At 39.7% G+C, this 16,301-nt stretch overlaps 1 protein-coding gene across 1 annotated transcript in view; it reads left to right on the top strand.

Annotated features, from left to right (window-relative positions):
• The window catches only part of PLXNB2 (plexin B2), a 324,368-nt gene that overhangs the window by 164,573 nt on the left and 143,494 nt on the right, over window positions 1-16,301 (top strand). The window contains exon 4 of the mRNA XM_068273635.1: window positions 14,073-15,177. Within this exon, the coding sequence (XP_068129736.1) occupies window positions 14,086-15,177 (1,092 nt within the window). The 5' untranslated portion in view covers window positions 14,073-14,085. The remainder of the gene's footprint in view (window positions 1-14,072; window positions 15,178-16,301) is intronic.

The following is a 16,301-nucleotide window of genomic DNA, read 5'->3' as shown; positions in this document are numbered from 1 at the left end:
TGGGTCCATGGTCTCTCTTATAGGGTAATTTAATTTTTTGGGAAAAAAAATCGCACGTAGGAAGAATAGAAAAGAATTGCTTTTAAATAATTGACAGTTGCATAGGACACACACACACTCACACACTTTGCATCGTGTGACACATGTTGCACCGTATGGCAGCTCTCTGTATACAAGCTACATCCCACTCACACCAGCATCGATGAGTTCTGTACAGACACTGGGATCCATGCAGAATCATTTGATATTCAACAACAATTTGATTGGTAAATGACCAAGAAAATTGTGCTTTCTGGTTGGTATAATTAACTCCCGATTAACAGAAGATCTTATATTTATTGGATTGTCTGCCAGCCAAAAGTGAATATGACCTCATGTGTACAGTCTCTCAGGCATCTGATTTGTGATGAGTGGTTTTTATTTGAATGGAAACTAGAGTTCATTGCGCATACATGCAAAATAAAAATAACGGTCGCCATTAACAATCATTCAAGGCATCTAGCGCTATACTACATACTGGTATACACTACTCAGAATAGGTTCCCATTCAAACTTTAAAAAGGTACAGTTCATAAAAGCAAACTGTAATATAAATTAAATTGTTGTATACTAAACAATGTCTGCGAGATGGTACAGTCCTGGTCAAAAGTTTTGAGTCTTCCTACGACTATAACGGCGGATCGGTTCTTTATGATTTTGGACAACTTTTGCACAAACCGGTGCGATTGTTTGAACTCTTGTCTGTACTAGTCAAATGCCCTTGCATGTTCCTGCGGTAGGAAGATGGGTCGGGGAACGCTTGTTTGTCGGGTCACATCGCCGTGGGCTCCGATCCATCTTCTGGTGAGTTTGCAGCTTCAGTTGCTAATTCACCACTTCCTGGGGAGTAGATCAGGAAGCAATGAAGTGTATGCTGCTGTGCAGATAAATGTGCAGGGAGTTAGTGAGACTACACTGATTTCCAGTGCTGGTGCCACTCTGTAGATCTGATGTCAACTGATTGAAATAGAATCGCAGTATTAAATCCTGGTGTCAGCCCAACACAAGACATGTGGCAACATATTTTTTTTTCAGCCATTTCTATAAAAAGTACATTAGGAAACAGACAAACAATGGCCAAAATAGGATTCAACAGACTGTTGAAGTGATTTTACAAACAAGATATTTTCACACCTTATCAATAAATAGCTTTTCAGACCCCAGCATACAAAACCCTACTGCAAAGAAGTTATCCCAGGTTAACCTAACCATTTCCTACTTTTTATCCTGCTAGTGGCTGAAAAGATATTTTTTTAGATAAGAAAACACCCCCGAGAGAAAACTCTGAAGAAAGCTTTATTGAATCAGGGCCAAGATGTTCATTTATGTTACACATAGGTTGCTACCCCATGTGTGTTTATTTACTGTTCCTCACTGTGGACCTGATTGACATTTATAAAGGTCTCCTGAGTGCACGGGTACAACTTAGTAATATGAAAAAGCTAGCTGCAGGCCACATCCCTTATATTCAGAATATCCACTCATGTCATGTGTATTTCCTTCACATGGCTGCACTGAAATTAACTATGCCAATAATATTAACTCCTCTATATTTTTCTGTGCTGGAAAATTTAGCTAAATTCAGCTGCACCACAGTTCTGCTGACTACTTCAGACCCTACTGTGGCCACCTTGTGCTACCTGCACTTTAGTAGCAATGTTTGCAAGTGCAGATAATTGCAGCAGTCTTCAGATGAAAACTGCTCAGTCTCCCCTACTATGATAACTGGGCACATATCCAGTGGCATTTCCCAAGATCTCTGCTCAGCAGTGCTAGGAGAAACTGTAACTGGGTAAATTTCCTGGTCACTGTTGATTTCCATAAGAATACCTGGCACTAGATATGCTTCCTTCTGTGTGCTTATGCAGTATAGTTGTGATGGTCAGGGTGTGCCAAAGCATAGTAAGTAGTACAGTATTGTTAATGATCTGCTGGCTACAGCATCCTAAGGACTGAAGGATCATACCGAACACACAACAGCTCTTGCAAACCTATGCCTAGTGTTAAGGTGCTCACAGAAATGATGCATCATACACCCAGGTGGACCTGTTTTTGTTCACATTAGGTGATGCTTCTTTTTGGCGGATGGCAGCTTTCTTTGCACCTGTTCCAACATATGACCTGTATGGCTATACTAATACATTGTCATTCATTTAAAATAACATGAATCTGTTAGCAACTGCAGCGGCCACTTTAATGGATATCCATCCCATGACAGCATATCTGTACTGTACAGGTACATTACTACCTCAGCAAGGTCTAGTGTGATGTGAAATAAAATATTTTTGATTGATTTGGCATTAGGCGATTAAAACTTCAAATTAAACAAGTATCTGTTATCAATTAGGGCACCTTCAGGACGGTTTCACGCTGTAATGTGATTGGATGATAGCATAACACCACAACGCTAAAAATAGCCTTTGGGGATTTCCGCATTTATACACGGTAATCCTTCTGAATGAAAGCCAAACAGGAAGTAAGGCTCTCTAGCGCTTGCTTCCTGTGGCAGAAATACGAATTGCGGCAAAGTGTATTGAAAAGTGCATGTGCACCGCAATGACAACATGAAAACCTTTTTAAAAAACTGCGTCGCCATAGACTTGCATGACTTCTGGTTTGCCACGCATGTTGCCCGACAACACATTGATGCTCTAGCGTCAGATGCGATGCTTTCGGCGCATTGCATCTCATCCAGTGTGAAAGGCCCCATAGACTTTCACTGCCCTAGCGTCACCCTGCAGTAAAGGATAACACACTACAATGAAAATGTCCTAGTGTGAAAGGGGCCTGAGTGTTTGAACATCGACTGTAAAAGGCAGTTCTTTCTAGGAATACGTAGTGCTGGGCGTCTGGTGATGCCGCTAGTAGTAAAATATTGGTGATTTGCATAACCAATATTTTACTATGCACTACCCGGCACCCATTCTCACTTACTTAATCCCGCCTTCCCAATTACTGGTAATTAACACAGGTGTCCATTAGATGCCTGCCAGTTCCCATGCCCAAATGCCCTGATCTGCTTTCTAGAACCAGTGCGATCAGTGTATGGGGATGTGGTTAGAGTACAGAAGCCAGGCAGCATTTGCTTTATACTGCACTGATATTAGATTGGATTGCCGCTCAGTAAAGCAAGTAGTAATCATTTGATATCTGGTAGATGTCAGCCATTTACCATGTGTAATAGTGAAAGCCTACCGTAACTGACAACTGTAATGAGAGGGATATGCAGGCTGCCATATTTATTTCCTTTTAAAAAATACCAGTTGCCTTTAAATAAATAAACATGGCAACCTCCATATTCTTACTACATTTGTCCATTAAATCGGGTATGCACTGTGCACTGTTTTTAGAGATAAAACATTAGAGCTTCAACAATGCACAGGTGATGTTTATATTGTTTCTTACTAAATCGTGCCAACAAGGTTGGCGGTGAAAGCGGTGCGGCTGCTATTAGACAAGATTTAGGCAAGCAACAGGGGAGATGATTATCAGGTGTTGGTGCCAAATTCATGGCTTCTGGATTAAAATGTGCTCCCCAGCCCCCTTTCGAAACTAAGGATAAAAGAACCAGCCTAGTTTTGCAACAGCTGATCGCTTGTTGCTTGTGTTCTGATGAATGCAGAAGACTGAAGGTGCCTGTACAAAACAAGGCAAACATGACTTCACATTATTTTGGCTACCTGTATGTACACCCCTGTGCAGCTGCAAGGCCCTGCTAGCTAGTGTGACCTAGTTATATGCTGCTACATTTAATAACATTAGCAGTAGGTGAGCTGGAGATTTGTAGCTGCTACAGATCTGTTACATCACCCTCGTGTCATAGCCTTAGCCATAGCATAGGGTTATGCTACAAGAAAGACTTTGTAGTGGTCATATTGGCTTGTGCACAAGTGTCAAAGCAATTACTGTTAATGTTATAAAATAGAGTTGCTAATAAGTGTGAGATAACAGGTGTAACCGGCCACTGCATAGACTTGTAGCCAGTTACATTACCTTTATTTCCTTTTAACCTCCCTGGCGGTTAATTTATTTTGCCAAATGGGCAAAAATCCTTTTTTTTTTTTTTGTTTTTGTTTTGTTTCATGTAAAGCTACCAGAGTGGTAGCTACATGATACACCACTAGAGGGCGCATGTGGCCCTCTAGTGCGATCGTCGCCGGCATCAATAGCAAATAGGGGAGCGCGTATATAACGCGTTCCCCTGTTTGGCTTCTCCTGTCGCCATGGCGGCATGGACGTCAGCCAACGTCCTGACGTCAGGCGCACTCGAACCAGCCCCATAGCGCTGCCCGGAACTCATTGGTCCGGGCAGCGCAGGGCTCTGGCGGGGGGGCCCTCTTCCGCCGCTGCGTGCGGGCGATCGCCGCGATCGAGCTATGCGCGCGGCTAGCAAAGTGCTGGCTGCGAGCACAGCACTTTGAATGGGGTGAATCGCCCCAACAGAGCCTGAGAAATCCTCCTGCGCGGCATAGCCCGAGCTCAGCTCGGGCTTACCGCCAGGGAGGTTAAACAATACAGATTGCTTGGCTGTCCTGCTGATCCTGTGCCTCTAATACTTTTAGCCATAGACCCTGAACAAGCATGCACATCAGGTGTTTCTGACAAGATTAACTGCACGCTTGTTTCAGGCGTGATCATAAAGATCTGCAGGACTGCCAGTCAACTGGTATTTTTCAAAAGGAAATGTATATGGCTACCGCTTTATGTCTCTAACCTCGGGTTTAATGTGAACTGGAGCACTACTAAGTTATATTGCTTGGCAGAATGCAAAAACGCATTACATTTTGTTAACAGAGCATATTGGTATTTGTAGTAAACATACACAATGGGAAATCTTGTCTTGTGCCGAGTTCCCAGCAGTCACCAGATGTTTTCCAGTTTTTTTCCCCCAAACAGGATGTTGATATATTCAGTAAATATTATAAGCAGTCTGTAATTGGTAATGTGTAGTTTTTTTGTCGTAACTGGATTACAAATTTCACTACATTTTAGATGCTGAGTAAAGCTACCCACACCTCAGGTACTTTTATCTGATGAAACTGCTGTTAGCTGTTTGAAATAAACAACTATTGAGCAAAGTGACTATCTCAAGTTGTAAACTGCATGCGCTGAGATGGATTGTTTCCATCCAATCATTGTAGGCAAACTCTGTTTCACCAGATGAGTCTGCAGAATCTATGGACTAGTCTGCAGATGGGCCAACTAAAAGTAATAATCTGTCAACAGACCTGAGTTAAAAAGTTGTGCCCTTAACCCCCACTGAATAGTTGGTAAATTAAGTTCTTCGGTTCACGATTCGGTGCTGATGACACAGGTGCATACTCTGTGCTCAGCTAAGATGATTTGTTTGAATTCATTTTTTTTTTCTTTTTCAGCCAAATTGTTTTCTAGGTATGGCAACCAACATTCGTGCATATAATGGTTGACTAAAATGACTGATATTGGTTTGTCTCTGAGCACCTCAAACATAGCCATAGACAATTTTGATTGACCAATTTTTACCACTTCCGTGCAGTATGAGAGTTTATTTACACAATCTGTTCATAGTATTTAAAATCCGTTGCACTCATACTACACAGAAGAGGTAAAATTGACCAATCAAAATTGGATGTGTGTATGCACCTTAAAGAGGAACTTGCCTAAACAAACATACTGTCATTAAGTCACATTAGTTATGTTAATTAAAATAGATAGGTAATATAATCTCTTACCCACTCTGTTTTAAAAGAACAGGCAAATGTTTGATTTCATGAGGGCAGCCATCTTTTTAGTTGAGAGGAGGTAACAGGGAGACACAGTTCCAACTGTCCTGTGTGCTGATCACCCCTCCCAGTTGCTAGGCAACGTGAATAACATAGGAAATCCCATCATGCTTTGCACAGCATTAGGGGAAAAAAGCCTGGCCAGTTTTCTTTGATGGATGGAGCTTAGCTAAAGATGCAGCTAAAAATGATGCTTTGGTAAAGAAAACAAAGTTCTGATGCTGTGAAACTGTTTAAAGAAACACCAAGCCTTTTCATTTCTGCTGAGTAGATTTTTAGTCCGGAGGTTCACTTTAAAGTTTAGTTTTTCAGATTTCATGCCAACAAGAGCCTCCAGCTTACCTACCATCTATAGACTGTATTACAGACATTCCAGAGTAATGTCTAATGAAACGGGGCCTTCAGCTGGCATTATTACAATATGTGAATGAATGAAGTTTCTTCCTCCGTCACCAGGCAGGTTGTCATGGTTATTTGATGCTGCTCCAATTCTCAGCTGAAAAGAAGCTGTCCTGGTGGATTGGGTTTTTGACTGAGAAGATCTCTAATTCCGATAGTGAAAGATCTTTCATGCTGTAGATATTTGGCCTCATATCAACTTAGACTGAACACATTTTTATGTTGCATGGGTGTCTTTACATTCAGACTTGGAAGCAAATCTATATCTATTCTAAGGCTGAGGCTAGGTTCACAGTGGTAAGTTTCATAGCACACGCACTGAGTGTGAACTGCAGTGGAGACTGGACATTGACTTTAATACAAAGCTTGCATGTAGTGAGTTGGAATAGCATAATCTGTTAAAACAATAGACAGTAAAAAAAAAAAAGTAAAACCTAGCTTTGTGGAGTAGAAAAGGGCTTGAGACCACCGAAATGATCCTGTCCGACATTTCCTATGCCTGGTACCACCAGTTTTCCCATTTCCCAGTTTTCCCATTAAAAACTCTGTACGAAACCTTGGGGTGATCCTGGATGGAAAGTTAACACTCAGACAGCACATTTCAGCAGTCATCAAGTCTTCCTTCTTCCATCTGTGAAATATAGAGAGAATCAAGCACCTTATCCCAGCTGAAGATCTACCTGCCCTGGTTCATGCATTTGTATCCTCCCGCCTAGACTACTGCAACGCCCTGTTCGTCAGATCCACAGATAAGGTTCTGCGCCCCTTACAACTAGTACAGAATGCAGCAGCCAGACTCCTAGCCAATGCCCCCCACAGCTCACACATCACCCCAGTACTGCAAACTCTTCACTGGTTGCCAGTAAAATGGAGAATCCCTTCTTTTGATCTGCCAGCTGACATTAAAGGCTCTAAACCACATGGGACCCAAATACATAGCGGATCTATTGGAACTTTATGCCCCTCCACGCACCCTCCACTCTGCCAGTAAGATGAAGCTGGTTATTCCCAGGATACACTTAACATTTGGTGCTCGGGGCTTTTCCTATGTAGCCTTTACTCTATGGAACTTGCTTCCACAGTCAGTGCGAGGGGCTCCTTCTCTGGACAGCTTTAAGAAAAGGCTAAAAAGCCACCTCTTTTCCCGAGCCTTTGAGACTGCAGGTCACAGCGCTTTGAGTCCCCAGGGAGAAAAGCGGTATAAAAAATATTGTTGTTGTTAGCCATCAAAATCTTAGGTACAGAAAGAAGGAAAACTGGGTACACATTTCAGCTCTGGTACACATTACATTTTTATTCACGTTAGACTAAGCTTCCTCCAGCCCCATTCACTTGGATCGCTCCCACGCCACCGTCCTCCCCTGCCCGCAGATTCGGGAATCTGGTCTCGTCACTTACGTTAGTCGGGGCTGGAGGAAGCCCCAGGTATGTATAATTTTTTTTTTTGTACTCATTTAAGCTCTGGTACACATTACATTTTTATTCACGTTAGACTAAGCATTGTAACACTGTGCACTGTCACTTTAATTCTAGTGAGGCGCAATGCATATGCCATTCATCATGGCACACCCATCCAATGTCTGCGGAGGCAGTTCACTGATGCTTTTGTTGTTTCACTATAGATTACCATTACTATGGACCATAACCTCTGTATCATGGGAAAACCTGGCATACTAGTTAGTTTATAGTAGATTGATTGCGATTCAACTAATATGAATAGTTTACCAGCTCTGCCACTTTACACGCAAAACCCTGTCTAGGATCTTGCCACTAGCTGTCCCATACAATATGCAGTGCAAACCAATGGCAATGCTGCTCTCATAGGGCTGTATAAAATTATATTTATAGCGGTTCATATTTTTACAAAGCATGTTAATGGATGAGTAAATATTTGTTGTTGTTTTTTTCTTGGTTCCATATGTCTTATGTAAACAGTTTTTTAATACACTAACACGCACAAAGTTTTGGGTTTTTTTCCCTAGTATTTTTGCTTCTTTTGCGAAGTAATGAAGTTTTACTATAGAGTAAAAGTGATTTATTTATTTTTATGGAAAAAAACATTCTCAAAATTAGGTGGAGATCTTAAACCATTTAAAAGACTTTTTTTTCCCCATACTAATTTATCACTAAACTAAAGTTTCTTTGAGCATGAAGTGATTCATAATTGGTGAGAAATTACAGATTTTTACAGTATCTGTACTTTTTTTTTTCCTCTTGTATGTCCCTGCATTGTAAGGCAGACAGTGGAACTGGAGCTGTAGAAGTCTGAGTTGCATGAAATTCCAGTGTTGCCAAGCATAAATCTCCACAGTAATGTCTTCTCTAAAGTAGATGTGTTTTGATATTGAAGGATAAAGTATGCGGTTTGTGCTGAGGAGATATGTTTGTGTGTGCTAGGGGGTTTTCTTCTATCTCCTGCTCTGCATTTTGAGTTGTGCTCTCAAGGGATCTATATTGTAGGCATTGTCATGGCAACATTTTGGGGAGGGAGGGGAAAATGCCACTTTGCTAAGTTGAGCTATGCTCCGCTGTCCCTAAGAGAACATCCAGTGATCCGTGACTTCATTGGCTAATTAAGGAGGGGACGGGGAAATACTTTAAACAAATGACAGTCATTTATATAAAAAGATTGGACTTTTTTTCCAACCAGTTCATTTTACACAGCCTTCATGCATTGCATTTTGTAAAATAGTTTATTATGAGACTTTCTCTGTTATAGCAGGCTAAAATATATTTTTCTTAAATTACAAATAGAAATATGAATATACTTTGTTTCATATAGGTTTTGTACATTGAACATACACATGCTAGACTGAGCTTGGCCTAGACAGCTGTTCAGGCAAGACTCTAGCATGTGGTGTTCAAGTGTACCACGAGGTCAGCATGTCATATATTTAAATGCAGGTAATGGCAGAGCACACTGTCCACCACCTTACCCCACACGGTGTATGCCGCTTCATTGTGCGCCACACTGCCATCCCACTGCCCCTGCCTGTAGCAACAGTGTATGCATGTCCTGACTATATACAGTGGGGAATCAATGACGGCAATCACACAGATGTGTGTTTGGTCTGGCCGTTTTATCGACATCGCATCCTATGGATGCTACTTCCATATTCTTTTGCCTTTCTCATGTACCCCATTGCAATTTCCCTATAAAAGTATTGTGCAAAATAGATGTCACGCTAAACATTAGGAAAGAATGCGCAGCAATGAAGATATGGTGTTTATTCCCTGTCTTCTACAATGCTAGTTTGGCTCTAGCCTCACATTCAATACTTCTCGCAAGCTTCTCCCCCACATCTGTCCTACTTCAAACTTTCCAATTATATATTCACTTCTTCAGGCAAGCGCATCATTTAAAGTGTACCGGAGTGTATGAGATAAACATGCGCATGTACAGGTCAAAAATATTAACCAGGCTGTTTTACTTGCTTAATTTTGCTGCCTGAAAGAGTTACTTTCTGGACTTCTGTTTTGTCGATAGCTTGTCGGGAATATAGTAAACCTGACTGATGAGAAATTTACAGCCATAAAAGTTTTTTCCTGGCAGAATTCAACTTCCAAGGACAGGAAGAGATAAAATACATGAACTTTTTCTAACTTTGAGACACTTATAAGGCTGGCACTTAGCAGAGGCAACAAAATATTCAGTCTAGTTTGTAAATGTTTAAAAATAAAATAAAACCATGGGTTATCTAAAAAAGTAATTTTGTTTATCTCATAAGTTTATTTTCACCTAGGGTTCACTTTAAGCAGACATTGAGCCACTTCTGCTTACTTTATGCACACGCTGTCAAAGGGTTTGCTACCATTTGAGCTCCAACCTACTCATACACCCAAGATTCTCATTGCCAAAGACCATTGTTGGTGGTCATTGCTAGTTATGATGATCTAGTTTCAGCACAGGCGTTGCACAATGTAATTTAGCAATTCACTGCCTTGGATCCCAATGACGTTTATTATTCAGCACATTCAACTTATGAAGCTGTGAGAATTCTGAAATCATGTAGCGGGTACTTCTAATGTCAGAAGGAGTGAGCAGTGTGGCTTGTGTAATGTTACAATTCATAAGGGCGCTGCTTTTTATCATCCCCCTTAGTGGCCATGAAATCTAAAAGGCAAGACAAAAAATAGTGCGCCCAGAGAACCAGTATTTGTAGAGATAGGTGTACCTAGAATAATCTCACCTTGAAAAGTTGCTAGCAAGGTACACCTATCTCTACAAATACTGGTTCTCTGAGTGCGCTCTTTTTTTTGTCTTGCATTTAGAGGACAATTCTGGGTATTTGTAGCACCGATATGTATAGTTTAACATTACCATAGTTTCTAGATAGTTTTCTATTACATGATATTCAGTTGTGAAATTACATTCATAATAATGTTATATGTTAGACCTTTTTTAACCCTTTAAAGCATATTACTAGTTACAGCACTTATAGTATTGCTTTTATGTGGGCAAGCTGAAGTCTTCTTCGCACACCATACAATTTTCCATTAGATAGATGAGTCGATAGATAATTTACGATAGGTCCAATCTTATTTCTGATCTTTTTCTGATTGATTTGTATAGACGTGATCAGAAAAACAATCAAAATCAGATCAGATCTATCGGAAATTATTTGACCCATCTATCCGACAGGAAATTGCATGGTGTGTACCAGGCATAAGAGGTACACACTATGAGATTTTCTGACAGATTTACTGTCAGATCGATTATTTCCAACATGTCCGATCTGATTTTCGATTTATTTCCGATAGAAGTAAATGCAAACCAGTCGGAAAATGATTGGAAATCGATCGGAAAACAGATTGAACATGTTGGAAATAATCAATCTGCCAGTAAATCTGCCAGAAAATCTTAGTGTGTACCTAGCATTAGGCATGCACTTTTCTAGTTTTTTTTTCTGGAGCAAGTGAATGGGAATAATCCTCTAGATTCACTGTGGAGCAATTTCCCTTATCTAAACAACTCGTTACTTCTGATCACCTATGGCCTCAATTCACGGAGCATTATCAAACGTTTATCAAACCCTTTATCAAACGTTTGATAATTTACCTCATGGGTAAAATCTCACTAAGGTGTTATATATTTGTTGAACGTTTTATCGGTAAAACATTCGATAAATATATAACACCTTAGTGAATTTAAAATGAGATTTTACCCATGAGGTAAATTATCAAACGTTTGCTAAAGTGTTTGATAAACGTTTGATAATGCTCCGTGAATTGAGGCCTGTGTCTGTGAAATCCTTAGTGTAATGCTAGGTACACACGATACAATTTTCTGGCAGATTTACCTGCCAGATCGACTATTTCCAACAGGTCCCTTTGATTCTACATAGAAGTGAACAAAAAAATCGATCGGAAATCTGATCGGACCTGTTGGAAATAGTCGATCTGGCAGGTAAATCTGCCAGAAAATGGCATCGGGTGTACCTAGCATTAGTTTCAGTGGACAACAGTGGAGTGAGTGGAGAGAACTGGGAAGAGCTCAGGTCACACTGTTTGGCTGAGTTATTTAACTTTGATGAGATGATAAAATTGTGATTTTGAGAAACATGATGTTATTTTAGCTCACTTTTATTTCTCCATTACACTTTAATCATGGTTTTATATAGGTGTCTGGATTTATTGTGCCAAATGCTGCGCTGCATTCTGTACTTAACCATAGTTTTGCTTAAACACTCATTCATCATTTATATTTAGATGATTATTTATGTGCACATCTGAAGCCATAGGCCACATACAGACATCAGACCATAGTCTTTGGAAAATTCATTCCTGCAAATTGCAATGATAGTCTATGAGATCTGCAGATCATCATACACACATGATTTAACTGACATTCATCTGCAGATCTGAAAATCCATCCTGGTGGATCTGATCTGCAGATGAATGTCAGTTAAATCATGTGTGTATGATGATCTGCAGACTATCATTGCAATTTGCAGGAATGGATTTTTGGCAGGAACAGATCTTTTGCAGATACTGATCTTTTGTGTCTGTACAGCATCTGTGTGTGCAGCATCTTGCAAAGATTTCTGTCTGATGGGGAGTTCAGCTCCATAGAAAAGACTGTGTAGAGTATGGCTCTTATACTACAGGAAGGGTGGTAAGATTGGTCTGTGATCTTTCATTTTCCAAAGACTATGGTCTGATGTCTGTATGTGGCCTTAGAATTCTGCTCACAGCACAGAGTCTGAAAGGTCGATCAGGTATCAAGCAATTCAGTATCAAGCAGTATCAAGCAGTTTTTGGCTCTCTCTTAGCCCAGTGCACTGAAAGGAGAACTCAGGAAGTTAAGCAAAAGTATTCCCCTAATTATTAGGCAGTAGTTAACAATTCAAAACATAAACATTTTATGTAATCCTTTTGCTAATTTAATGCAGTTTGGAAATTGACCAATCAAATGCAGCAACTTTCAGTTCCAAGCTGCTTAAAGGACCACTATCGCGAAAATCACAACATTTTAAATATATGTAAATGCATACAAATTAGAAGTACATTTCTTCCAGAGTAAAATGAGCCATAAATTACTTTTTAGCTATGTTGCTGTCACTTACAGTAGGTTGTAGAAATGTTATGGAACCGACAGGTTTTGGCCTAGCCCATCTCCTCATGGGCGATTCTCAGGGATTTCGGTATTTTCAAAAGCACTTATTGAATGGCAGTTGCTCCGTCCAACTGCCAAAAAAGTGTGCAGCGAGCAGGGAGGCTGACCATCATCTTTGAATAAATTATTTTTCAGGGAATGGCTTTATAAAGAATAAAGTTCATGCTTAGAGTCCCCCATGAAGAGATGGACTAGACTAAAACCTGTCTGTAATGTCAGATTTCTACTACTTACTGTAAGTGACAGCAACACAGGAGAAAAGTAATTTAGGACTCATTTTACTCTGAAAGAAACGTACTTCTTATTTGTACGTGTTTACATGTATTTTAAATGTTACATTTTATTTATGATAGTGGTCCTTTAAACTAAAGGAAAAACCGTACAAAATGTGCAGCAATCCAGAATTATTAGCATCTCATTTACTATCCCCATTAGCTATATCCGTGTTTTGCAATTAATTTTGTTTATTATACTTTGAAAGACAGCCAGAGAATGTTTGTGCAGCCAATAACTCTGGAGTGAGAGATACATTGGCTGTTCGTCTCTTGCTGTGCTAAGACTAAAGCTAGTCATATACAGTACATATAGATTTCCATCCATTGTACTAAAACGATTGATTCCTTCTTACACAGCACATTCATTTTCAATAAATTCCATGAGGTATCTATTGAAGATCGAACTGCATGTGCAGTGCAATACTTTGGTCATAGGATCTACCACCCCTCCTGCCAATATAGATTTTCTGTCTTGTCTGATCGATACATTCAATCTATTTTTGGTCAAAATAGACTGGAATTTGATCGATCAGACTTTTATGGTAATCTATTCAGATTCTATCAAAGTGACCGAATCTACAGGTAATCACATGGGAATAATTTGATGTGTATTAGCACCTTTATTCTGATGCATGCTTTTGTGTTTAGAGAGAACCCCTTTAGAGAGCCCTTTTTTGTTCTTACTGGTATAATGCATATAATATGCATTTCCTGACATCGTCAGACTCTTTCAAACTGATGAGTAGCCATAGCAATGACCGAGCAAGCTAGAAGAATGAAACCTCTCTCATAGTTGACCTGACTGGTGGGGTTATTACCCCCATCAAGGCAGGGTGTATGATTACAGGTGGTGTTTCTGTCAATGACACATATATTCATTGCCAATCTTTAGTTCTCATGAGCAGCTGGGGAATTATGGCCGGGTAGACTCCATCTTTAGTTCCACAGTTAATTTTTTTGTTTGTTTTTTGTCTTTCACAGGCTTTACTCAGAAATGGCGGAATGGATCCATACATTTTACATTTTAATCTTCATTTCACAAATTACAAAGACAGAACTATTACGCACTTTTACAAGCAACACGGAACTGAATCACCTAACTGTTGACACAAACTTAGGACACGTTTACATAGGAGCTATGGACCATTTATTCCAGCTTTGTGATAATCTGACATTGGTTTTTAATGTCACCACTGGACCAAAACCTGATGATAAAAAATGTACACCACCCATTGATTTGCAAGAATGTCATGCTGCTGTACCAACACACAATTATAATAAGTTGCTTTTATTGGATGTGCCAAAACAGAGGATAGTTGCATGCGGAAGCATTTATAAAGGAATTTGTTCTCTGAGAAAACTGGGCAATATCTCTGAAGAAACTTTTTATGATGAGAACAAAGGAGAGAAGTCGTTTGTAACTAGCAATGATGAGAAGGTAGAAACTGTGGGACTCATTTCAGATATGAGGGAAGGAGGGCCGCGAGCTCTTTACGTTGGAAAAGGGGCAAGCCAGGATGATAATGGAATAATTATCAGCACACGAATTCTTGATGATCTAAATGGTAAAGGACCCTTCGAAACATACCAGGATTCTGCCAGCCTAAAGTATAGCTATTCCACTGCCAATACGCAACAGTTCACTGCAGTCTTTGAGGATTCTGATCGTGTATATTTCATCTCCAGCCTCTTTGACAGAAGCCTACATAAAAACCGTGCTCTCATTACTCGACTGTGCAAAGATGATCCCTACTATTTCTCTTACGTAGAGATGGATCTTGTCTGCAGAGGCGAGCAGGGAAACCCTTATAATATCTGCACATCTGCATTCCTTGCCCAACCAGGAAAAGAGCTGGCAGCTGCAAAGGGCCTGTCCAGTGATGATAAAGTTCTTTTTGCCATTTTTAGTACTACTGTCACTAATGAAAAATCTGCTCTATGTATGTTTTCGTTGAAGGCCATTAACAATAAATTTGAACAAAATCGAGATGAATGTTACAACCGCCAATCAGATTCATCCAACCAAGATAAAGACAATGTCTTCTCCAAGCCATCTGGTGAAAAAATCACTTGCGTCAAAAAGGAGGTAATGTATTCTGTTGTATGGTGAAAATGCAGTGACCTTTGTATGTCATCAGTGAGTTTTAATCCATAACTGTCCCTTATGCAAAAATGTTGAGAGATGTAGAAGTTGAACTCTGAATGGCCATATCAAATGAAAGACTTTGTTATTGCTGCTCTAGTGCACCATAGTTGCAGCTAATAATTGCTGCAGTGTGCCTTGATAGTTGGCAGCTGCATTGGATAATCCTAGTTGCTGTGACTGTAGCTGCAGTTACCAAATCACTTGTGTGGTGTGGCCCTTGGCTCAAGGTTCATATCTTGTCATTGGATATTGAAGATTATGTTTGTCAGATGCAATCACAGACAATTGTTTCTGAAAACCTGTCCTTATAAAGTTTTTGTATATTTTATAGTGAGGTGTATTTAAAATGAAATGCTGATCATTTGTGCAATATATTTTATTTATTTTGTATTTCTGTAGCACTTAACAAACTGTCCCTCCAAGGTGCTCTCTCTCTCTAATTCCAATCTATATGCTTTATAATCTAAGGCCAATGTTGGTGGAAGTCAATTAACATACCTGTGTATTTTGGGGTGTGGGGAGAACATATAAACTCCATACGGATACTGTCCTGGTGCAGATTTAAGTGGTCCCCAATATATTATTTCCAAATAATATATTGTTGCTATATATTGTACTAAGAACATAGTTTCAATGTTGTGATAGCTGGGACAAACGGATAAATAAAATGTGTGGGTTTTATCTACAGTAGCATTGGTTATTTTATAACTAAAGAAGATGAAATTGGAGAAATGTATTTTTTTTCCTTGTTTTTCCCTATGGAATAAATAAAAAATAAATAAATGACTGAAAAAAACAGTATCGCTCACAAAAAAGCCTAATTTGAGGTGAAAAAGAAAAAATAAGATATAGATCACTCAAGTGCGATAAGCAATGATAACGTTATGGCCAAATGAATGGGAGGAACACTGACAGGTGAAAATGGCTCTTGGCGGTAAGGGTGAAATAGCCTGTGGGTTGAAGTGGTTAAGACTCTTTAACTACACTCAGGTGCATAAACACTTAAAGGTTAAAGTCTGGGCAAAACTTTTGTTTAGCTTGGGTAATGCAAAGGATGGTTACAA

This window comes from Hyperolius riggenbachi, chromosome 3 (assembly GCF_040937935.1).
Source record: "Hyperolius riggenbachi isolate aHypRig1 chromosome 3, aHypRig1.pri, whole genome shotgun sequence".
Taxonomy (NCBI): domain Eukaryota; kingdom Metazoa; phylum Chordata; class Amphibia; order Anura; family Hyperoliidae; genus Hyperolius; species Hyperolius riggenbachi.
This window is presented reverse-complemented; position numbering and strand designations above follow the sequence as displayed.